The following is an 18,358-nucleotide window of genomic DNA, read 5'->3' as shown; positions in this document are numbered from 1 at the left end:
AAGTTAAATGAATAATCTCAAATATAAAAATTATGTTTTAAAATTATTTTTTTTAACCTAGAAGAGGAAAATCTTTGACACATATTTAAGTGACAAAGGGTCTTAGGTGAATGTATAAAGTGAAGTGTCATGAATGGAAGCTCTGGCGCCCTCTTGCTCCTGAGTCACCCGTGCCTGTCCTTGCTGACGAAGTCTCGAGGGTCGGGGGTCGCAAGGCTCCTGTGGTCATGACCAAGACCCCTTGATACATCAGGCCTCGTCCAATCCCCCCAAAAGGGCCTCCTTAAACCCCACAGGTGCGTCTTGTTAGATGAGAGTGACGCAGAAAACCCTGCCAAAGATACGACCTGAACGTTCCCTTTTCCATCCTGGGCCAGAAATATGTACTGATATGCTGAATTTTAGATATTTCTACTTTTCCGACGCCTTGTCCTGGAGAAATGAAACGAAACGGCAGTACAGCCCATGCGGGGAAGTCAGAGGGGAGAAACCGTGTCATCGCCGGCTCCCACGCAGGTAGCTGGGCGCAGGGCTGAGGAGGAGAGCGGCCCCTCGAGGCGGCCCTCAGAGGGTCCGCCTTCGGTCCGGAGGCCTGAAGGCCGTGTCCCCGAGCGTCCGGACAGCTCCTCGGCCTTCGGGCGGGACCGCCGGGTGGGTGATGCGGCCGAGGCGGAGGGATGCGCGGGGCCCGCCTGTGGAGAGAACGGCCGCGCCCGCTCAAGGTGTAGCGGCTGAAGATGTTCGCCGTCCGCCCATGGATGCAGCTCCAGAAGTCTGCCTGCATCCGAGCTCAGTCTCGTGATTCCGCACAGCCTCCGTTTCCCGCGAGACCCGGGCGGGTCGGCTTCAACGGGCCGCCTTCCCCCCAGCAGGGCTGTGCAGAATTTCCAGACGCCTGGCAGGTGTTAGGTGATGCTGTTGGCGGGTTCTATAGCGCTGGTCACAGACGGACGGACGATTTTATTAAACTTCAACTCCGAGCCTGGTGAGTCCCAGGCCAGTTAGTACTTCCGGTTCACGACTCGGGGGGTCAAAGGGCGGTTCTTTCCAGGGAGGCGTTCGCTTGGTACTGGGAGTGTCTGATGAGGAAGATGTGCCGCGTGGCCTTGGCTTCGTAGTGGTCCAGCCTGAACACCAGTTCTTCTCCAGATTGCAGGCTCTTCTTCCACAGGTTGAGCAAGGCTAGTAGTGCTCACCTCTCCCAGGTGGGGCCCTCGACGCCAGGCCCGGGCGGGGCTCCACCGCCCAGCCCCGCTCCCAGCCCCGCGGGAGGCTGGGCCACGTGCAGCTCCGAGTCCCCCCGGGGCCACAGCCCAGGAGAGCGAGGTGGCCGAACCCTGGGAAGCTGAGGAGACGTTGAGAGAACAAGTAAGCACATCCTTAAAACTTATGTTCCTAATATCTGTTTTTTTTTAATTCACATAATGTGTTTATTCACTGTACCATATTTAAAGGTTTTCATATTTTAAGTTATAGAAACAGAAATGTCCATTAAGATTAGGAACGGAACAGGTCACAGATTTGGCGTAGTCATGTTCAGTGTCAAATCACACAGTACTGCTGTTTTTTCAAACACGTGCACTTTCTCGTAAGTAGTTTACAAGCATAAATTGCTTTTTGGTTCCTAGTTGGTTTGAAAAGAAAATAGCAGGAAGAGCTTTATGTTTCCTCCAACAGTCTGCAGTGTTCCAGTGCCCAGGCGTTTGGATACTCAGGAAAGAGGCCAGCTTCAGCATGGAGCTTCTTCCCACATCCTGTCCCTCAGTAGCTCTGCCCCTAATTAAATATGTTGTTGTTGTTCAACACAGTTATTATAAATTTGTACAAAATTCATGAGATGGCCAAATTTTCCTTATTTGCTGTATTTCTAAAATTGTGTCCTTTGTTGAAACAGCCTGAGGTGACAAGCAGAGTGAAAGAGCTGTAATTAAAATTCTCTGAGAAATCAGCAGTAGCAATTAATGAAACAGAAGAGTAAAGCAGCATAAAAATAGTCTTTAAAGAGGCCTCCTCAAACTCTGGAGGCCAACCAACAGGGATTCTCCTGAACAACAGGAGGCAGAGAATTATAAATTTATAGAAACATCTTGTTTCTCCAGTCCCCAGATTGTGCTGTTGGTACTCTGAAGCAGGAAGCACCAACTTCTCGTTAATAATTCCCAATCTTGTGCAAATGAATACACAAATCATAAACTTGAGTGAGAGATCTCATTAATTCAAGCTCCAGCACACATTTTGGAGAATCTTAATTATTTGGATAATTACTCAAACTCTACTCTTTACTTTTTGTGCTGAAATACAATTTTAGGTTATAATTTGCGTCTTTGAGGTAGTATAGGGATGTGTGCTTATGCATTGTGCTTTACTTCCAGTACTCTGGGTGAAAAATGCATTTCAGATATCATCAGAAATGTATTAAGGACTCAAAGTACTGGGCTTGGTGGTGAAATATGGAGAAATAATACTTATCACACCTGATTTTGCAATGAGAAAAGAGTTATAGTTATCAGGAAATAAAGAAACAATGACAATATATAGGCAATTAAAATGCATTAATTAGAATCTGTTTTGTTTTTTTTGGAAATGAAGTGGTAAGAGTACATGACTTTATTCTAGTGTACATTTGAAAGGAAAATGGTCTCTGTAGCGTTACTGTTTGTCACATCCTATGTCCAATGCTTCTTGTGTCCAATGAAGGCTGTGCTTTCCTTGCAGACATGGTCTGCATTAAAATCTGGGGTTTTTTTCATGTTCCAAAAAAAACTTTGTTCACACGAACAGGCAGCGTGCCAGATTTGTTCACCACTGGTGTAGAGCACAGGTATGATCAAACCTGTCAGCTTCAAGGTATATTGAGATTAATCGATAAGAATATTAAGTATAAGAATCATCAATAATAGTGGCTTATTGTTGGATCAACATTTTGTGTAAAGAGTGTTCTAGAATTTTATTTCAGAGTACCCGAATAGAAAGCAACTGCATGTATATGCTGGCAAATGTTCATTTCATTTTGCTGTCATTTCAGCAAACTCTTTCTTTCTGCTCCATAAACTGCTGTAAGGTGCTTCTACATAATAAAATATTAGAAAAAATATATTTATCTTGCAGAATGAGAATTCTGATTTATCAAAAGCTTATGAGAGCTGTGGATGGGAATTTTTAATCCATAGAATTAATTCCTTCTCTGTGATGACTTAGCATAGAATATAAGTCCCTGGGAACATTTCTGTGGAGTTTTGTGAGATTTCATATCTCAACCCCTGAGGAACATGGGATGAGGGGATTTTATTCCAGCATTCCTAATAGAAAGGAAGAAAGGGCCAGTTTCATATAGGCATACCTCCAGCTTGTTCACTCTGCACTTTCACTTGGACTCTGTGTTAGAAACATTGTTAGGGGGTGTCTATCTCTCCCCTTATTCTGTGGTGTTCTGGAGTTTTATGAATGCCTAGATTTTTGCATTAGCACAGATTTTTTTGTCCCATATCCTTTGCTGTCCCATTTTCCTCTATGATGTGAAGTGGGGGAGTTCTTCCCATGTAATTGAATGTCTTCTTTTGAGTGGTGGGAATAGAGTTGAGGGGCTATCACTCTGTACATAACTTTCTACTGAAAACCACTAAGGGTGTGGAGGGCAGATTGGGGTTATCATTTGTGCTTCACTGTCACCTTTGAATCCAGGGGTGTTAGTTGAACATCTGTGAGTCAGACCATTTCCTTAAAGATACTCATAAGTGTTCATAAGCCAAATACCATCTGCCTGTGCAAACAAGAACAACCCTGACCACACCCTGCACTTTACATACTATCCTATCTTTTATGCATATTAGGAAGACTGAGGATCAAAGAGTTTACTTTTCAACGATCAGAGTCAAAAAGTGGGCAGAGTGGGGATTCAAAACCAGTTCTGCCTGATTCCTCTACACCACACTGTCACAGTCTGCTCTTTTCTACAGAGGCAAAGTCCTCCTGTGGCTTGCAGTTTTGTAGGCTCAGAGCTTCTGTGAATACTAATTATTCCAGAACCAATCCTCCTACCTGTTATGTTAAATTGGTCTTTCAAATAGAACTTGAATTTAAATTTGAAATTTGTGACTTTGAAGAAAGACATCTGCTGCATTTCTGACTTCTCTTACTTCAAGATATAATTAGCTAAATAAAATTTTATCGTTTCTTGGAATTCTTGTAAGGATATTTTCAGTATTCCTTTAATTTTTTTTTTTTTTTAAACATCTTTATTGGGGTATAATTGCTTTACAATTGTGTGTTAGTTTCTGCTTTATAACAAAGTGAATCAGTTATACATATACATATGTTCCCATATGTCTTCCCTCTTGCGTCTCCTTCCCTCCCACTCTCCCTATCCCACCCCTCCAGGCTGTCACAAAGCACCGAGCTAATATCCCTGTGCCTTGCGGCTGCTTCCCCCTAGCTATCTACCTTACTACGTTTGTTAGTGTGTATATGTCCATGACTCTCTCTCGCCCTGTCAAAGCTCACCCTTCCCCCTCCCCATATCCTCAAGTCCGTTCTCCAGTAGGTCTGCGTCTTTATTCCTGTCTTACCCCTAGGTTCTTCATGACATTTTTTTTTCCCCTTAAATTCCATATATATGCGTTAGCATACGGTATTTGTCTTTTTCTTTCTGACTTACTTCACTCTGTATGACAGACTCTAGGTATATCCATCTCATTACAAATAGCTCAATTTCATTTCTTTTTAAGGCTGAGTAATATTCCATTGTATATATGTGCCACATCTTCTTTATCCATTCATCCAATGATGGGCGCTTAGGTTGTTTCCATCTCCGGGCTATTGTAAATAGAGCTGCAATGAACATTTTGGTACATGACTCTTTTTGAATTTTGGTTTTCTCAGGGTATATGCCCAGTAGTGGGATTGCTGGGTCATATGGTAATTCTATTTGTAGTTTTTTAAGGAACCTCCATACTGTTCTCCATAGTGGCTGAACCAATTCACATTCCCACCAGCAGTGCAAGAGTGTTCCCTATTCTCCACACCCTCTCCAGCATTTATTGTTTCTAGATTTTTTGATGATGGCCATTCTGACTGGTGTGAGATGATATCTCATTGTAGTTTTGATTTGCATTTCTCTAATGATTAATGATGTTGAGCATTCTTTCATGTGTTTGTTGGCATTCTGTATATCTTCTTTGGAGAAATGTCTATTTAGGTCTTCTGCCCAGTTTTGGATTGGGTTGTTTGTTTTTTTGTTATTGAGCTGCATGAGCTGCTTGTAAATTTTGGAGATTAATCCTTTGTCAGTTTCTTCATTTGCAAATATTTTCTCCCATTCTGAGGGTTGTCTTTTGGTCTTGATTATGGTTTCCTTTGCTGTGCAAAAGCTTTGAAGTTTCATTAGGTCCCATTTGTTTATTTTTGTTTTTATTTCCATTACTCTAGGAGGTGGGTCAGAAAGGATCTTGCTGTGATTTATGTCATAGAGTGTTCTGCCTATGTTTTCCTCTAAGAGTTTGATAGTTTCTGGCCTTACATTTAGGTCTTTAATCCATTTTGAGCTTATTTTTGTGTATGGTGTTAGGGAGTGATCTAATCTCATACTTTTACATGTACCTGTCCAGTTTTCCCAGCACCATTTATTGAAGAGGCTGTCCTTTCTCCACTGTACATTCCTGCCACCTTTATCAAAGATAAGGTGTCCATATGTGCGTGGGTTTATCGCTGGGCTTTCTATCCTGTTCCATTGATCTATATTTCTGTTTTTGTGCCAGTACCATACTGTCTTGATTACTGTAGCTTTGTAGTATAGTCTGAAGTCAGGGAGCCTGATTCCTCCAGCTCCTTTTTTCGTTCTCAAGATTGCTCTGGCTATTCGGGGTCTTTTGTGTTTCCATACAAATTGTGAAATTTTTTGTTCTAGTTCTGTGAAAAATGCCTCCTTTAATTTTTATAGCTCTCTTGACTTGCCCTATTTTTAAAAAACCTCAGGCCAAAAGTTTAGGGAGTGTGGATTTTTATTCACTTGCAGAATAATCACTTCCATCAGTAAATAAAGTTTTAACAAAGCATTTTTTCCCTCAAAAGTATTCTTTTGGTGTGTGTTATAATATTTGGAGAAAAATTGAAAAATATAAATTATTTTTGGTTTTATAATTTGTTTAGTATGCATGTATGTTTTACCTTTTGCTGAAGTTTCTGAATTTTGATGAAAATTCTGAAAAAGAAGAACAGGTCCAAAGATACACTTGTTATTCAGAAAACAAATTTGGGAAACCAAACCAATAATATCCAAAGTCTACATACAGAAATTTCTCTGGCATGATAAAAGAAAATGTATTTATTAGTGTCATATATCAATGTTGCTTACTAAACAGAGGAAATCTAAATTGTAAAATGAAAGAAAAGCCTTCTGACTGTTGTAATCAGCAATCTAGGTTATTTGATTCAGAAAAAAAAAAAAATCTTTAGCATAAGCTCAGCCTTTTTTTAGTATTATTAGAACAGTTCTACAGATATAGCCTAAACTCAATCCCCCTTCCACAGCAGTGACTAAACTTCTAATATAAAAGATCTGTAATTCTCTTTGTTTAGTGTGTCCAGTTCTTATTTTAGCTGTCACTTCAGATACAAGCTTTGGGCAGCACAGGAAGAAGACTGGATGGAAGGGTGCAAAATCATACAGATTCACTATATAGTTTCCTTTATTTTTTAGGGTTAAAAAAAATGATAGTCAAACACTTGAGATCATATCCTGAATTTTAAAAAAATACTGTCTGAAATTTTTGTTGTCATTTAAGTTCATATACATTAGCTTGGTGGTTTTATTTGTTTGCTTGTTTGTTTATGTTTATCTCTATTGTAGGCCTGGAATTACTTTAGTGGTTTAGTATTTACTGGTTATAACTTTATTATCATGAAAACTGTATAAGGTAGGTGATTCACAGGTTCATTAGAAATGACGTTTCAGTCCAAAAGCAAATTCAGTTTTCTAATAAGATCCATTTTAATTGACACTAAATTTTTTTAATATTTTGCTTTGACAAGTTTGCTTTTAAGGAAATCCAATTAATGAAAAGCTGGATTTTCAAACAAATAAACTAGGAAATAATCATTTTCCTGTAACAAAGAACTTGCTACAGTATTCCTTTTAGAGAGAAAACACTTCTGTAGTGTTTAGAATGTAATTAAATTTACATACAACTTTTCACTTAAAAGCATCATTCACATGAACCTTTTCAGAAGCATTTCTCTTAGGTAAAATATTTCATCTGAGCATAGTTTCAACCACTGGGCTTAACAACTACACATAAGATCTTTACCCCAGCCATGTGGGTGAGACTATTAAACATGTCAGCATGACTTAACTAGAATTCAGTTTATTCAGAAATGTAAACTAGTATTTTAAGATCACCATGACATCCACCTACAGCACAATGCGTAAGACCGTATTTTTTATTTTGTAGTTCATTTATTGTGTATTTAATGGAAATATGTGAGCTTCTGGAATATAATTCTGAGGATGGAAAATTGTTTACAGTGCTGAGTGGGAGCATGCAGTAGACAGAGTACAACTGCATTTGTGATACAATTTTTCATTTTGCCAAAACTTACATTTAATAAATACTTAATTACTTCCATGTATGGCAGGAAATAGTCTCTTACCAAAAAATGCAGCCAAGAAAAAAGGAAAGCTTCTGAATTTTGAGTTTGTTGGCAGAAGACATATTTCTCAGTATTTCTTTAATCTTAGGTTTATGGTGGGTGGATAGATTGAACGACTTTGGCATTATTAGCCACAGTTGGTTAATGCACAAATTCTGTAAAAGGTACTTATTATTCGTGCCAATTTTCTTGTATAGGTGGGCCTATAGTTAAGATAGGATGGAAAAATGGATGGAGAAAAAATCTGAATGATGTGAGATATGTGAACTTTTAAAGTGTCCTCAAAATAAGTAGAATCTGGAGTAGACATTTATTTGGAGATATTGAACTATTTACTTTGGCCATTGACATATATGGAATAAAACTATTAATTGTCAACTTTTTTCTTCATTTCTATGCATGAATAATCACATACAATTTGCTGCTCATAAGTATATAAGAAATGTGCAATGTGAATATGAGCTTCTCTTGATAATTATAATTGTTCATAGCTTTCCTAGGAAATATCAATACTTAGTTTCTCCTTGAAGGATTCTTTTGGCTTCAGATATATTGAAAGTTTGATATTTCTGAGAAAATTGTCATTTTCATTCTTTTAGGGAGTTTCAGAAAATGAATGTTTAAAGGTAAAGCTTTTTATAGCTAGTACTAGTTTAACAGCATTTGAAGTGCTTCATCCTAAAATTAGATTTTCCTCCTTCTTTGATCAGTTTGTTTCTACTGATTCACCAAGAGCAGGACATAAAAATTGAAGAACAACCAAGTGGTCTTAACAGATGGAAAGACATGTGTGCACATTTATACAGCTGTTCTCCTACTCTAGCAAAGGCTCATATTTGTTGTGAAGCTGGCTGTAACCAATGGCCCTGAGATACGAGGGTCCTAAGTGGTGCTTGTGTGAGTTAAAACTTTCATCTTGTCCTCATGAGGAAGAGTCTAAAAAACTACCACCAGCATCATCCCTACAACTTCCAGTAATAATAATGATTCTCATTCAAGATGCACTATCATCTGGCCCCTTTATTAATGTTATTTCTAATATCACAAGAACCCTTCAAATTCTGTTTTCTTTTTTGTTTTAGAGATGAGGAAAACTGAAATTTAGAGAAATGAATTAATTTTCCAAAGGATATTCATCTAGAAAGTTGTAGATATTGAATTCAAATCATCTTTGTGTGACCCTATGCTCTTTGTGTTTTATTATCAGCTCTAGGTATTTGTAATATCTCCAAAATGTGATAATCTAAGAGAAATGAATGCCTTGTTGAAAGTTAATTCTCACTACCTTGGTATCCTGGCGATTAACTTCAAGTGTTGGAAAATCTTTTGGTGGTATAACTCTTTTGCTTCTTAGTTATCACTATCACTGTTCATGTAATGCAAATAAGGTATTTAAATTTCTATATTCATTATTACATCTAATCGCAAAAACCCACAATTCTAATTATAATAAGACATAGGAAGTCCAACATTAAGAAATTACTGATTTTTATCAGTCATCTATTTGAAAAAATAAGCATGGCGATTTATATATATTAGTATAATTGTCTACTTTCTAAATATATATTTTTGAAATTTCAAGGCTGGCACATTCAAGGTAATATAATCTCTGCTGTTCCTATCCATCCAGATAATGAATGAATGCAATCACTCTCTCATGAAGTTTCATATGTACTGGAGTGTGTATAGAGGCCTGGATTCAAATCTCTGTTTTGCCACTTATTAATCCTCTGTACACAAGCACTCTAAGCATCAGATTTTAATTCTAAAATGAACTTTAAAATACCAACTTCAAGGTATTGCTGTGAGGATGAATTGAAATAAAATAAAAATGAAGTGAAATGAAGTAATACGTAAATGAAACTATTATTGCAATGCACTATGAAGTATTAGTTATTATTATCAGCAGCATCATATCTTTTGGCTTTATCACGTGCTAAACTAATAACAAGATTGAATGATTTGTTGTAACCAGATGTCCTAATCTTTTTCTTGGGCAATAATCACATGTAATCTACATCATATTTCTGAGATTTAAAAAACCAATCACATAGTACTCATTTTTTAAACTGAAAAACCAGGAAATCATCACAGAATGTGAGATCATAGAAGCAGTGTGCCTTGAAGATTCAGCAAAGAATACCACATGAACTGATCTCTTCTTTCCTGCATATGTGCTTGTCCATGCAAGCATGGGTGCTTACATCTGCATACTCTGGTGTGCATGAGAGCCATTAATAGACTATACAAACGCTTGCCTGTGAATATTATTATATAAGCATATTCATCTAGGTAGGATTGTGGAGTTGATTTCAGTCTCACTTGAAGGTTATATTGTAGTTACACTTCAAAGGTATAAGAAATTTCCTTTTAATTTAACTAAATCCTTTTGGTATAATAGAATTAAGTTTCCATTACCCGCAAATGATTGAAATGTACATGTGCCCACACACACTCACACATCACATATATGCTAGTTAGTCAAAAGTCTTTCACTCTCCTTAATTAATTATTGAACTTAGGTTTAAAATAATTCCTGTGTAATAAATGACTGTATTTACCTCTGCTTTTCTCTGAAGAATAAGATTTAGTTCATTTACAGCATCTGTAATTTGTTTGGTCTCCACACATCCCAGAACAATGCATATATTTTTAACATCGTCAATAATATTATCCAGATTTTGCTGTAGATGAAAAGATTGATATCTTACAATTTATTGCAATCAAGGGGACACTAATTTATCTTTAAACTACCTCTCTTTCACTCCATAATATTTTAATGTATTTTATCTGTATCATTAATAATGTTGGCTTTTCAAAACACATCAGCTCTATCAATTCCAGAATCACAGTCATTCCAATGGAGGATTTCAAAATGGAGTTTATTTCAAAAGAGGTGCAGTATGTAGGAGGTGATCAGCTTTCTGGGAGAGAGGTATGAAAGATCTCATTCTGTAGATCTTTCTCTCATAAGAAGCAAAAGCTCTAAGTTGCTGGTTTATGATACTAGAAAAAATGATGATACTAGAAGAGATAGAAATCCTCTGTGACCCTGACCCCAGGCAAAAACCTCTTGCTTTTTGAGCAGGGGAGCAAAAGCAAAACCTTTCTGGGGGAGAGGTAGGACATGGGTTAAGATCCTTTGCTGATAAGAGAATGGTAGAAGCAAAAACCTTTTGCTCCTGGGGTAGGGGCAGGAGACCTGTCTTGAGTCCAAGATCCTACATGGATACCAATCAGCAGTCAGAAACCACGGAGGAGGGGCAGAAAACTCTCTCCTGTACAAGACTAATGGCAGATATAAGGGACAGTTTGGCTGCCAGAAAGTTCCATTCTTGAGGCAGAAATGCTAAGAAAGTTCCAATCTTGAGGCTCAAAAACAGTCTGCCTAAGGCTGTGGTTGATCATTACCACAGAACTCCCTTTACCCTACTACAAAAATGAGTCTATTTTGAATAATAGACAAGAGCAAAGCACTGCTAGGGGAGAGACAAAAAAGTATTGCGAGAGATCTTCTCTGCGGCATAGGCAATCAGGGACTGTTGAAAGCTGAGGGTGAAGCAGGAACAGAGAAAAAGTCGCTAGTACTCCAGGCCCCCTATATAAGTACAGGTAATAGTAACTAATCACTGGAGGAGTTTGAAGCCTGATGTGCCCTGACGATAATGATAGCAACAACAAAACACAAAGCTCAAATCTTGACTAGATTTATCAACTTTACATAATAAAAGCGTAACAGAATATATAACCCAGATGTTAGAACAATCAGACAAGGACTTTTAGTAACTATGATTAGCATATTACAGGATCTAGTGGAAAATGTGGACGACATGCATGAACATGTGGGGAATTTCAGCAGGGATATGGAAACTACAAGAGTCAAATGGAAACCGTAGAAATATAAAAATATATTTGGTATTAGAGATGAGGAGTTCTTTCAATGAACTCATCAGCAGATTGAACACAGCTAAGGAAAGTATCAGTGAAATTGAAGATAGGTCAAGAGAAATGATCCTAACCAAAATCAAAGGGGAAAAAGAGTGGGAATAAAAACCAGAACATACTATCTAATACCTGTCAGAGTCATACATGCATTTAGAGTTCTGGAAAGATAAGAATGGGGCAGAGAGATATTTAAAGAGATGATGGCCAACATATCAGAATTTGTGGGATGCCACTAAAATTTAGAGGCAAATTTATGGCTTTAAAATTTGAATAATTCTATGTCAAAGAAATTGAAATTATAATAAAATCCTTCTTATAAGGAAAACTCCAAACAGATGGTTTCGTTGGTGATTTTTATCAAATATTTAAGGAAGAAATAAAACCAAATCTACTCAAATTATTTCAGAATACAGAGTCAGAGTCAGAGGGTATATTTCTCAACTTATTTTATAAAGCCAGCATTACTCCAATGATAAAATCAAGCCACAACATTATAAGAAAAGTATAGACTGATGTCTCTCATAAATACAGATGCAAATATCCTTAACAAAATATTAGCTAATTGAAGCCAGAAATATGTAGAAAGGGTTCTAAATTGTTACAAAGTGTGGTTTATGCCAGTAATGCAAGGATATTTTTAAAATTTGAGAAGAATAAATGAAAAAAGTCATGTGTCCATCTGTATAGATACAGAAAAAGCATTTGATAAAATTCATCACCCAGTTATGGTATAAACTCTTAGCTAATTAGGAGTAGAAGGAAACTTCTTCAACCTAGCAAGGATCAACTGACTTCATGCCATAACCATGTAACTTCCAAATAACATCATACTCAGTGGTGAAAGACTAACTTTCTAAGTTTAACAAGAAGGCAAGGATTCTGCTCTTACCGCTTGTCACTTCTAGTAAAATTCTACTGGAGATCAGGTAAAAGAAATACATATTGAGGGAAAGTAAATCTTTAGTTCCATGATGTCTAGGATGGCAGGGTTTTTACTTCAGGTAAGTAATGGGGCACTTTTTTTGTAACGGAAATGTTTTATATCTTGTTTTTAATGGTTGTTATATAGGTATATACATTTTCAAAACTAGTCAAAGTATACAGTTTACATGAGTGTATTTTATTTTATATATATAAATTAAACTTCAAGAAAGTTGATTTAATAAATATGACATCATAATGAAAGTAAGATAGAAAGTATACAGTTTGATGTTATGTTTAAAAAGAGTAAAGAATTATGAAGGTATTAGTAGTCAGCAAAATAAAAATTAAAACTGAAATAATATCTCATTACATATACCTCATGTAGGCAAAATTTTTAAAAGTTGGACTATACCATACATTGGTGAGAAAATAAAGCAATGGGAACTCTTATATATTGTGAAATGTGTATGACCAAATTAAATGTTTGGTATTATCTTGTAAGTCTATGGCCCTAGTTATGTACCCTAGAAAACCCCCTGAGATTAGCTTGAATGTACATCAACAGTAGAATAGATAAGTTCAAGTTTGCTAATCTAATTGAGTAATGTACAGTAATGAAAATAATTCAAAAGCATATATAGAATAATGTGGATAGATCACAAAAACGATATTGAGTGAAAAATACGGGGCACAAAAAGTACATATAGTTTGATTCCATTTAGGTACATTAAAAAGGAAACCTAAACCTTAAACAGGCATACCTCATTTTATTATGTTTCACTTTATTGCACTTCGCAGATATTGCATTTTTTTACAAATGAAAAGTTTGTGGCAACCCTGCATTGAGCAAGTCTATTGGTGCCATTTTTCCAACAGCATTTGCTCACGTCATGTCCCTGTGTCACATTTTGGTAATTCTTGCAATATTTCAAACTTTTCATTGTTGTGTTTGTTATGGTGACCTGTGATCAGTAATCTTTTTTTTTTTTTTTTTTTTGTGGTACACGGGCCTCTCACTGTTGTGGCCTCTTCTGTGGCGGAGCACAGGCTCTGGATGGGCAGGCTCAGCGGCCATGGCTCATGGGCCTAGCCGCCCCGTGGCATGTTGGATCTTTCTGGACTGGGGCACGAACCCGTGTCCCCTGCATCGGCAGGCGGACTCTCAACCACTGCGCCACCAGGGAAGCCCTGTGATCAGTAATCTTTGATGTTACTATTGTAATTGTTTTGGGGCACCATGAACGTCACCCATATAAGATGGCAAACTTAATTTATACATACTGTTTTGCCTGCTCTGCTTACTGGCTGTTCCCCTGTCTCCCTCTCCTTGGGCCACCCTCTTCCCTGAGACACAAAAATTTTGAAATTACGCCAATTAATAACCCTATAATAGCCTCTAAGTGTTCACGTGAAAGGGAGAGTTGCATATCTCCCACCTTAAATCAAAAGCTAGAAATGATTACACTTAGTGAGGATATCATTTGACATTAAGCATGTCGAAAGCGGAGACACGCCAGAAGCTAGGTCTCTTGCACCAGTTAGCCAAGTTGTAAATGCAAAGGAAAAGTGCTTGAAGGAAATTAAAAGTGCTACTCCAGTGAACATAGGGATGATAAGAAATCGAAACAGCCTTATAGCTGACATGAAGAAAGTTGCAGTGGTCTGGATAGAAGATCAAACCAGCCACAGCATTCCCTTAAGCCAAAGCTTAATCCAGAACAAGGCCCTAACTCTTCAATTCTAAGAAAGCTAAGAGAGGTGAGGAAGTTTCAGAAAAAGAGTTTGAAGCTAGCAGAGCTTGGTTCATGAGGTTTAAGGAAAGAAGTTGTCTCTATAGCATAAAGGTACAAGATGAAGCAGCATTGCTGATGTAGAAGCTGCAGCAAGGTATCCAGAAGATCTAGTTAAGGTAATTAATGAAGGTAGCTACACTAAACAACAGATTTTCAATGTATGTAGACAAAACAGCCTTCTCTTGGAAAAAGGAGCCACATAGGACTTTCATGGCTAAAGAGGAGAAGTCAATGCCTGGTTTCAAAGCTTCAAAGGACAGGCTGACTCTCTTGTTTGGGGCTAATGCAGTTGGTGACTTTAAGTTGAACCCAGTGCTCATTTACCATGCTGAAAATCCTAGGGCCCTTAGGAATTATGCAAAATCTACTCTGCCTGTGCTCTATAAATGGCACGAAAAAGCTTGGATGACAGTATATCTATTTACAACATGGTTTACTGAATATTTTAAGCCCACTGTTGAGACCTACTGCTCAGAAAAAGAGATTCCTTTCAAAATATTGATATTATGCATATGGTCAAGAGCTCTGATGAAGATGTACAGTGAGATTAATGTCGTTTACATACCTGCTTATACAACATCCATTCTGCAGCCCAAGGATCAAGGAGTAATTTTGACTTTTAAGTCTTACTATTTAAGAAATGCATTCAGTAAGCTATAGTTGCCATAGATAGTGATTCCTTTGATGGATCTGGGCAAGGTCAATTGAAAACATTCAGGAAAGGATTCACCATTCTAGATGCCCTTAGGAACATTTGTGACTCAAAAGAAAAGGTCAAAATATCAACATTCATAGGATTCCAACATTCATAGGAGTTGGAATCAAGAAGTTGATTCCAACCCTCGTGGATGACTTTGAGGAGTTCAAGACTTCAGTGGAAGAAGTAACGGCAGATGTGGTGGAAACAGCCAGAGCACTAGAAGTAGAAGTGGAGCCTGAAGGTGGGATTAAATTGCTGCAATCTCATGATAAAACCTGAACAGATGAGGAGTTGCTTCTTATGGATGAGCCAAGAAAGTGGTTTCTTGAGATGGAATCTACTCCTGGTGAAGATGTTGTGCAGATTGTTGAAATGACAATGAAGGATTTAGAATATTAAATAAACTTAGTTGATAAAGCAGTGGTAGGGTTTGAGAGGAATTGACTCCAATTTTGAAAGAAGTTCTACTATGGGTAAAATGCTGTCAAACAGCATTGCATGCCACAGAGAAATCGTTCATGAAAGGAAGAATCAATTAATGTGGCAGACTTCATTGTTGTCTTAAGAAACTGCCACTGCCACTCCAACCTTCAGCAACCATGACCCTGATCCGTCAGCAGCCGTCAGCATCAAGGCAGGCTCCTCCATCAGCAAAAAAGATTACAACTCACTGCAGGCTCAGATGATGGTTGACATTTTTTTAGCAATAATTTTTTAACTAAGGTATGTACATTGTGGGGTTTTTTTGACATAATGCTATTACACACTTAATAGACCACAGTATAGTGTAAACATAACTTTCATATGCACTGGGAAACCAAAAAAATCATGTGACTCATTTTATTGCCATATTTACTTTATATTGGTGGCGTGGAACTGAATCTGAAATATCTTTGAGGTGCCTGTCTTGATAATGGATGCATAGTTTGGTGCTGAAATGGCAAAGAAAAGCTACAACATGGCTTTTCACCAAAGGATATCTCTTATGTAGAAGAAAAGAGATATGAAGTGGTGTAAAAGCAGATCCTATGATATTGGCAATATTTTGTACCAAACTTATTGTGTAATAAGATAGTCTGCTTAGTCCTTTAATGGGTATGTGTGTGTGTGTGTGTATGTTCTTCATATATTATATAATTCACTGCACAAATCTTAAATCATCAGATCATGTTATTTTTTTGACAAAAACCTTTAATTCTGTATCTCACTAGGAATGCAGATTATGTTGGTTAGTGATTATCTTCCTTATTGAAGATCTTTCAGTTTTCTTCTTCTTCATGTCTGGCAATGTTTCAATCTGCCCTTTATTTCTGCTAAAGTAGGTTCCAGTTCTGCAAAGGTGTTTTATTTCCCTTGTAACCTGACTTTTTCTCCTTCATGTCTTTGACTTCTCCTTTTGTGACCTTTCAGCTGGTCCTTGTTACCAATTCATTTCACCCTATTTTCTTATGATTTTTTTTACTCCTTTCCCACCTCTTATATTCTGTTGTGAACGCAAATCAGTTTTGTGACATTTTTCTTCTAGATCCTATACTTTAGTGATAGTGTTAAAAGTAACAACTCTAATAGCAATAAAATAACACTTGTACTTATCTTTTCTTGAACATTTTTTATCTTCCAGCCACTATATAATATTAAGCACATTACATCTACTGTTCAGTTAATTTTAAAAAATCATCACATTATTTTATTATCTTCACTCTAGTGATGAATAATATAAACTCAAGGATGGCTGAATAAAAGCTTCCCTAGTGGCAGAGGGTTTGCAAATATGTTTACCTGACTTTGGAATCTCTGCTCCTAAATTCTGTCTTTACTGCCACTCTGATTAAATTATGTTTGATATCAAAACATCTGAAAATCCAACAATTGATCTTCTTGTTACTAAGAAAGCTTCAGTTCTAAAAAAGTAAATATATATTATCAGATCCCTATGTGCCCCCTTTCTTTCTCCTTATAAATGGAATTTTTGGTCTCTCTCTTGAGGCTAAATATTGTTGGATTTTGGTCTTGAGGAGAGGAAAGTGTGAGTGAAGAATTATTCTGCCTTCCTCACTGAATTACTTATACCTGAATAATAGAGGTGCTATATTTTTCTGATTATCTAGTTGGTACATCCTCTGAGCCATGGGCTTGATGGTAAAGGGTTTGGAGGCTTTTAGATCATTTCACACCAGGCAGATGTTTCATGAAGCCAAACTACATTTTGAAGCATGAATAGATTTTTCTCAATCCAGATCCATCTGGTTTACATTTAGTTCATCAGTTACTAGATCCTAGTGTAGGTTTGTCATCAGTGGTAGACATTGCTAACTGTCTCTAAAGGTCCTACTTGGCATTTAAATAAAATTTTGGAGACAATGCACTAGAGGCTACTAGGAAAAAGCAACTTTGAATCAGAAGCTGATTCTTCCATCTAGATTGAAATCTGGTTTTATGTTGCTTTGTCCTGTACATACACCACTCTATGTGCATTATGTGAATATTCTGTCTTTCCAACTAGATCATCAGCAATTTCAGAGCATGGTTCTGATTTTGATTTCTGTTGATTCCAGTGAGTAAATAGTTCAGTAATTTGTACTAAGTAAGCATTAAGTAATACCTTAGAGGAAAATTCTTTCTTTCTTCTATTCTTAATTTCTCCTAAATGTTAGAGATGAATTCAGAATATAGCATGAATACAGAAGACATTCCTTAATTATGAGTAGAATAGAGGAAAAAAATGCCCAAAGAAAAAGCTTTATGTAAATTACTTACAAAATCAGCCATTTAACAAACATAATAGTTAGGATGCCCAATCTGAAATAAGTCTAAAATATGTTAATAGCGATTGCTGAGGAAATAAAATATTTGGAAATTTAAGTTATCCATATTATTCAATAATATTCATGGCATATTTATTCAGCCTGCTTGTTATTTTTTTTCAAATCATGTAATAATCCATGTTTGAGAAATATAAAAATTATTCTTCAAATTGGTACTGTTTTCAAGGCTGATGAAATGCTACTTAATGCACTTGTCAAACAAATAGAAAGTACAAAATTGTGTATTGATAATATCATAGTCTGTCCTCATTTCTTAGATATTTAGCTATTGATGCTTTTTAGGAAGAATGTCATTTAAAAAGTTCATTGTTTTGGGGGGAGTTCATGTGGAAAGTTGCAGACACTGTGGCCCATTTATAAAATAATTCAGATGTGGGTGATAATAACTATTTGCCAGTGATAATATAAAGACAGTGTTTCTTTGATGTTTTGCCAACTTTTCAGTCATTTTGGAACAATTGGTTTCTTTCAAAGTGAAAACATTGGAGGCTTCATATGTAAGTGGTATGATCAAACTTCTATATTTG

The 18,358-nt window shown here is 36.9% G+C and overlaps 1 protein-coding gene across 6 annotated transcripts in view; it reads right to left on the bottom strand.

Annotated features, from left to right (window-relative positions):
• Nucleotides 1-18,358, bottom strand: part of PIK3C2G (phosphatidylinositol-4-phosphate 3-kinase catalytic subunit type 2 gamma) — a 385,825-nt gene that overhangs the window by 294,449 nt on the left and 73,018 nt on the right. For 5 of the 6 annotated variants that reach the window (XM_089920361.1, XM_089920358.1, XM_089920360.1 and 2 more), the window contains exons 9-10: nucleotides 10,206-10,328; nucleotides 6,163-6,196 (exon numbers count right to left, since the gene is read on the bottom strand). In XM_089920361.1, the coding sequence (XP_089776487.1) occupies nucleotides 6,163-6,196; nucleotides 10,206-10,328 (157 nt within the window). The remainder of the gene's footprint in view (nucleotides 1-6,162; nucleotides 6,197-10,205; nucleotides 10,329-18,358) is intronic. The other variant, XM_089920359.1, reaches the window with a different exon arrangement.

Source organism: Delphinapterus leucas, chromosome 11, assembly GCF_059928025.1.
Source record: "Delphinapterus leucas isolate spDelLeu-1000000601 "Yukka" chromosome 11, BTC_Dleu_Yukka2, whole genome shotgun sequence".
Taxonomy (NCBI): domain Eukaryota; kingdom Metazoa; phylum Chordata; class Mammalia; order Artiodactyla; family Monodontidae; genus Delphinapterus; species Delphinapterus leucas.
The sequence above is the reverse complement of the archived record's forward strand: the minus strand, read 5'-3'. Positions and strand labels throughout refer to the sequence as shown.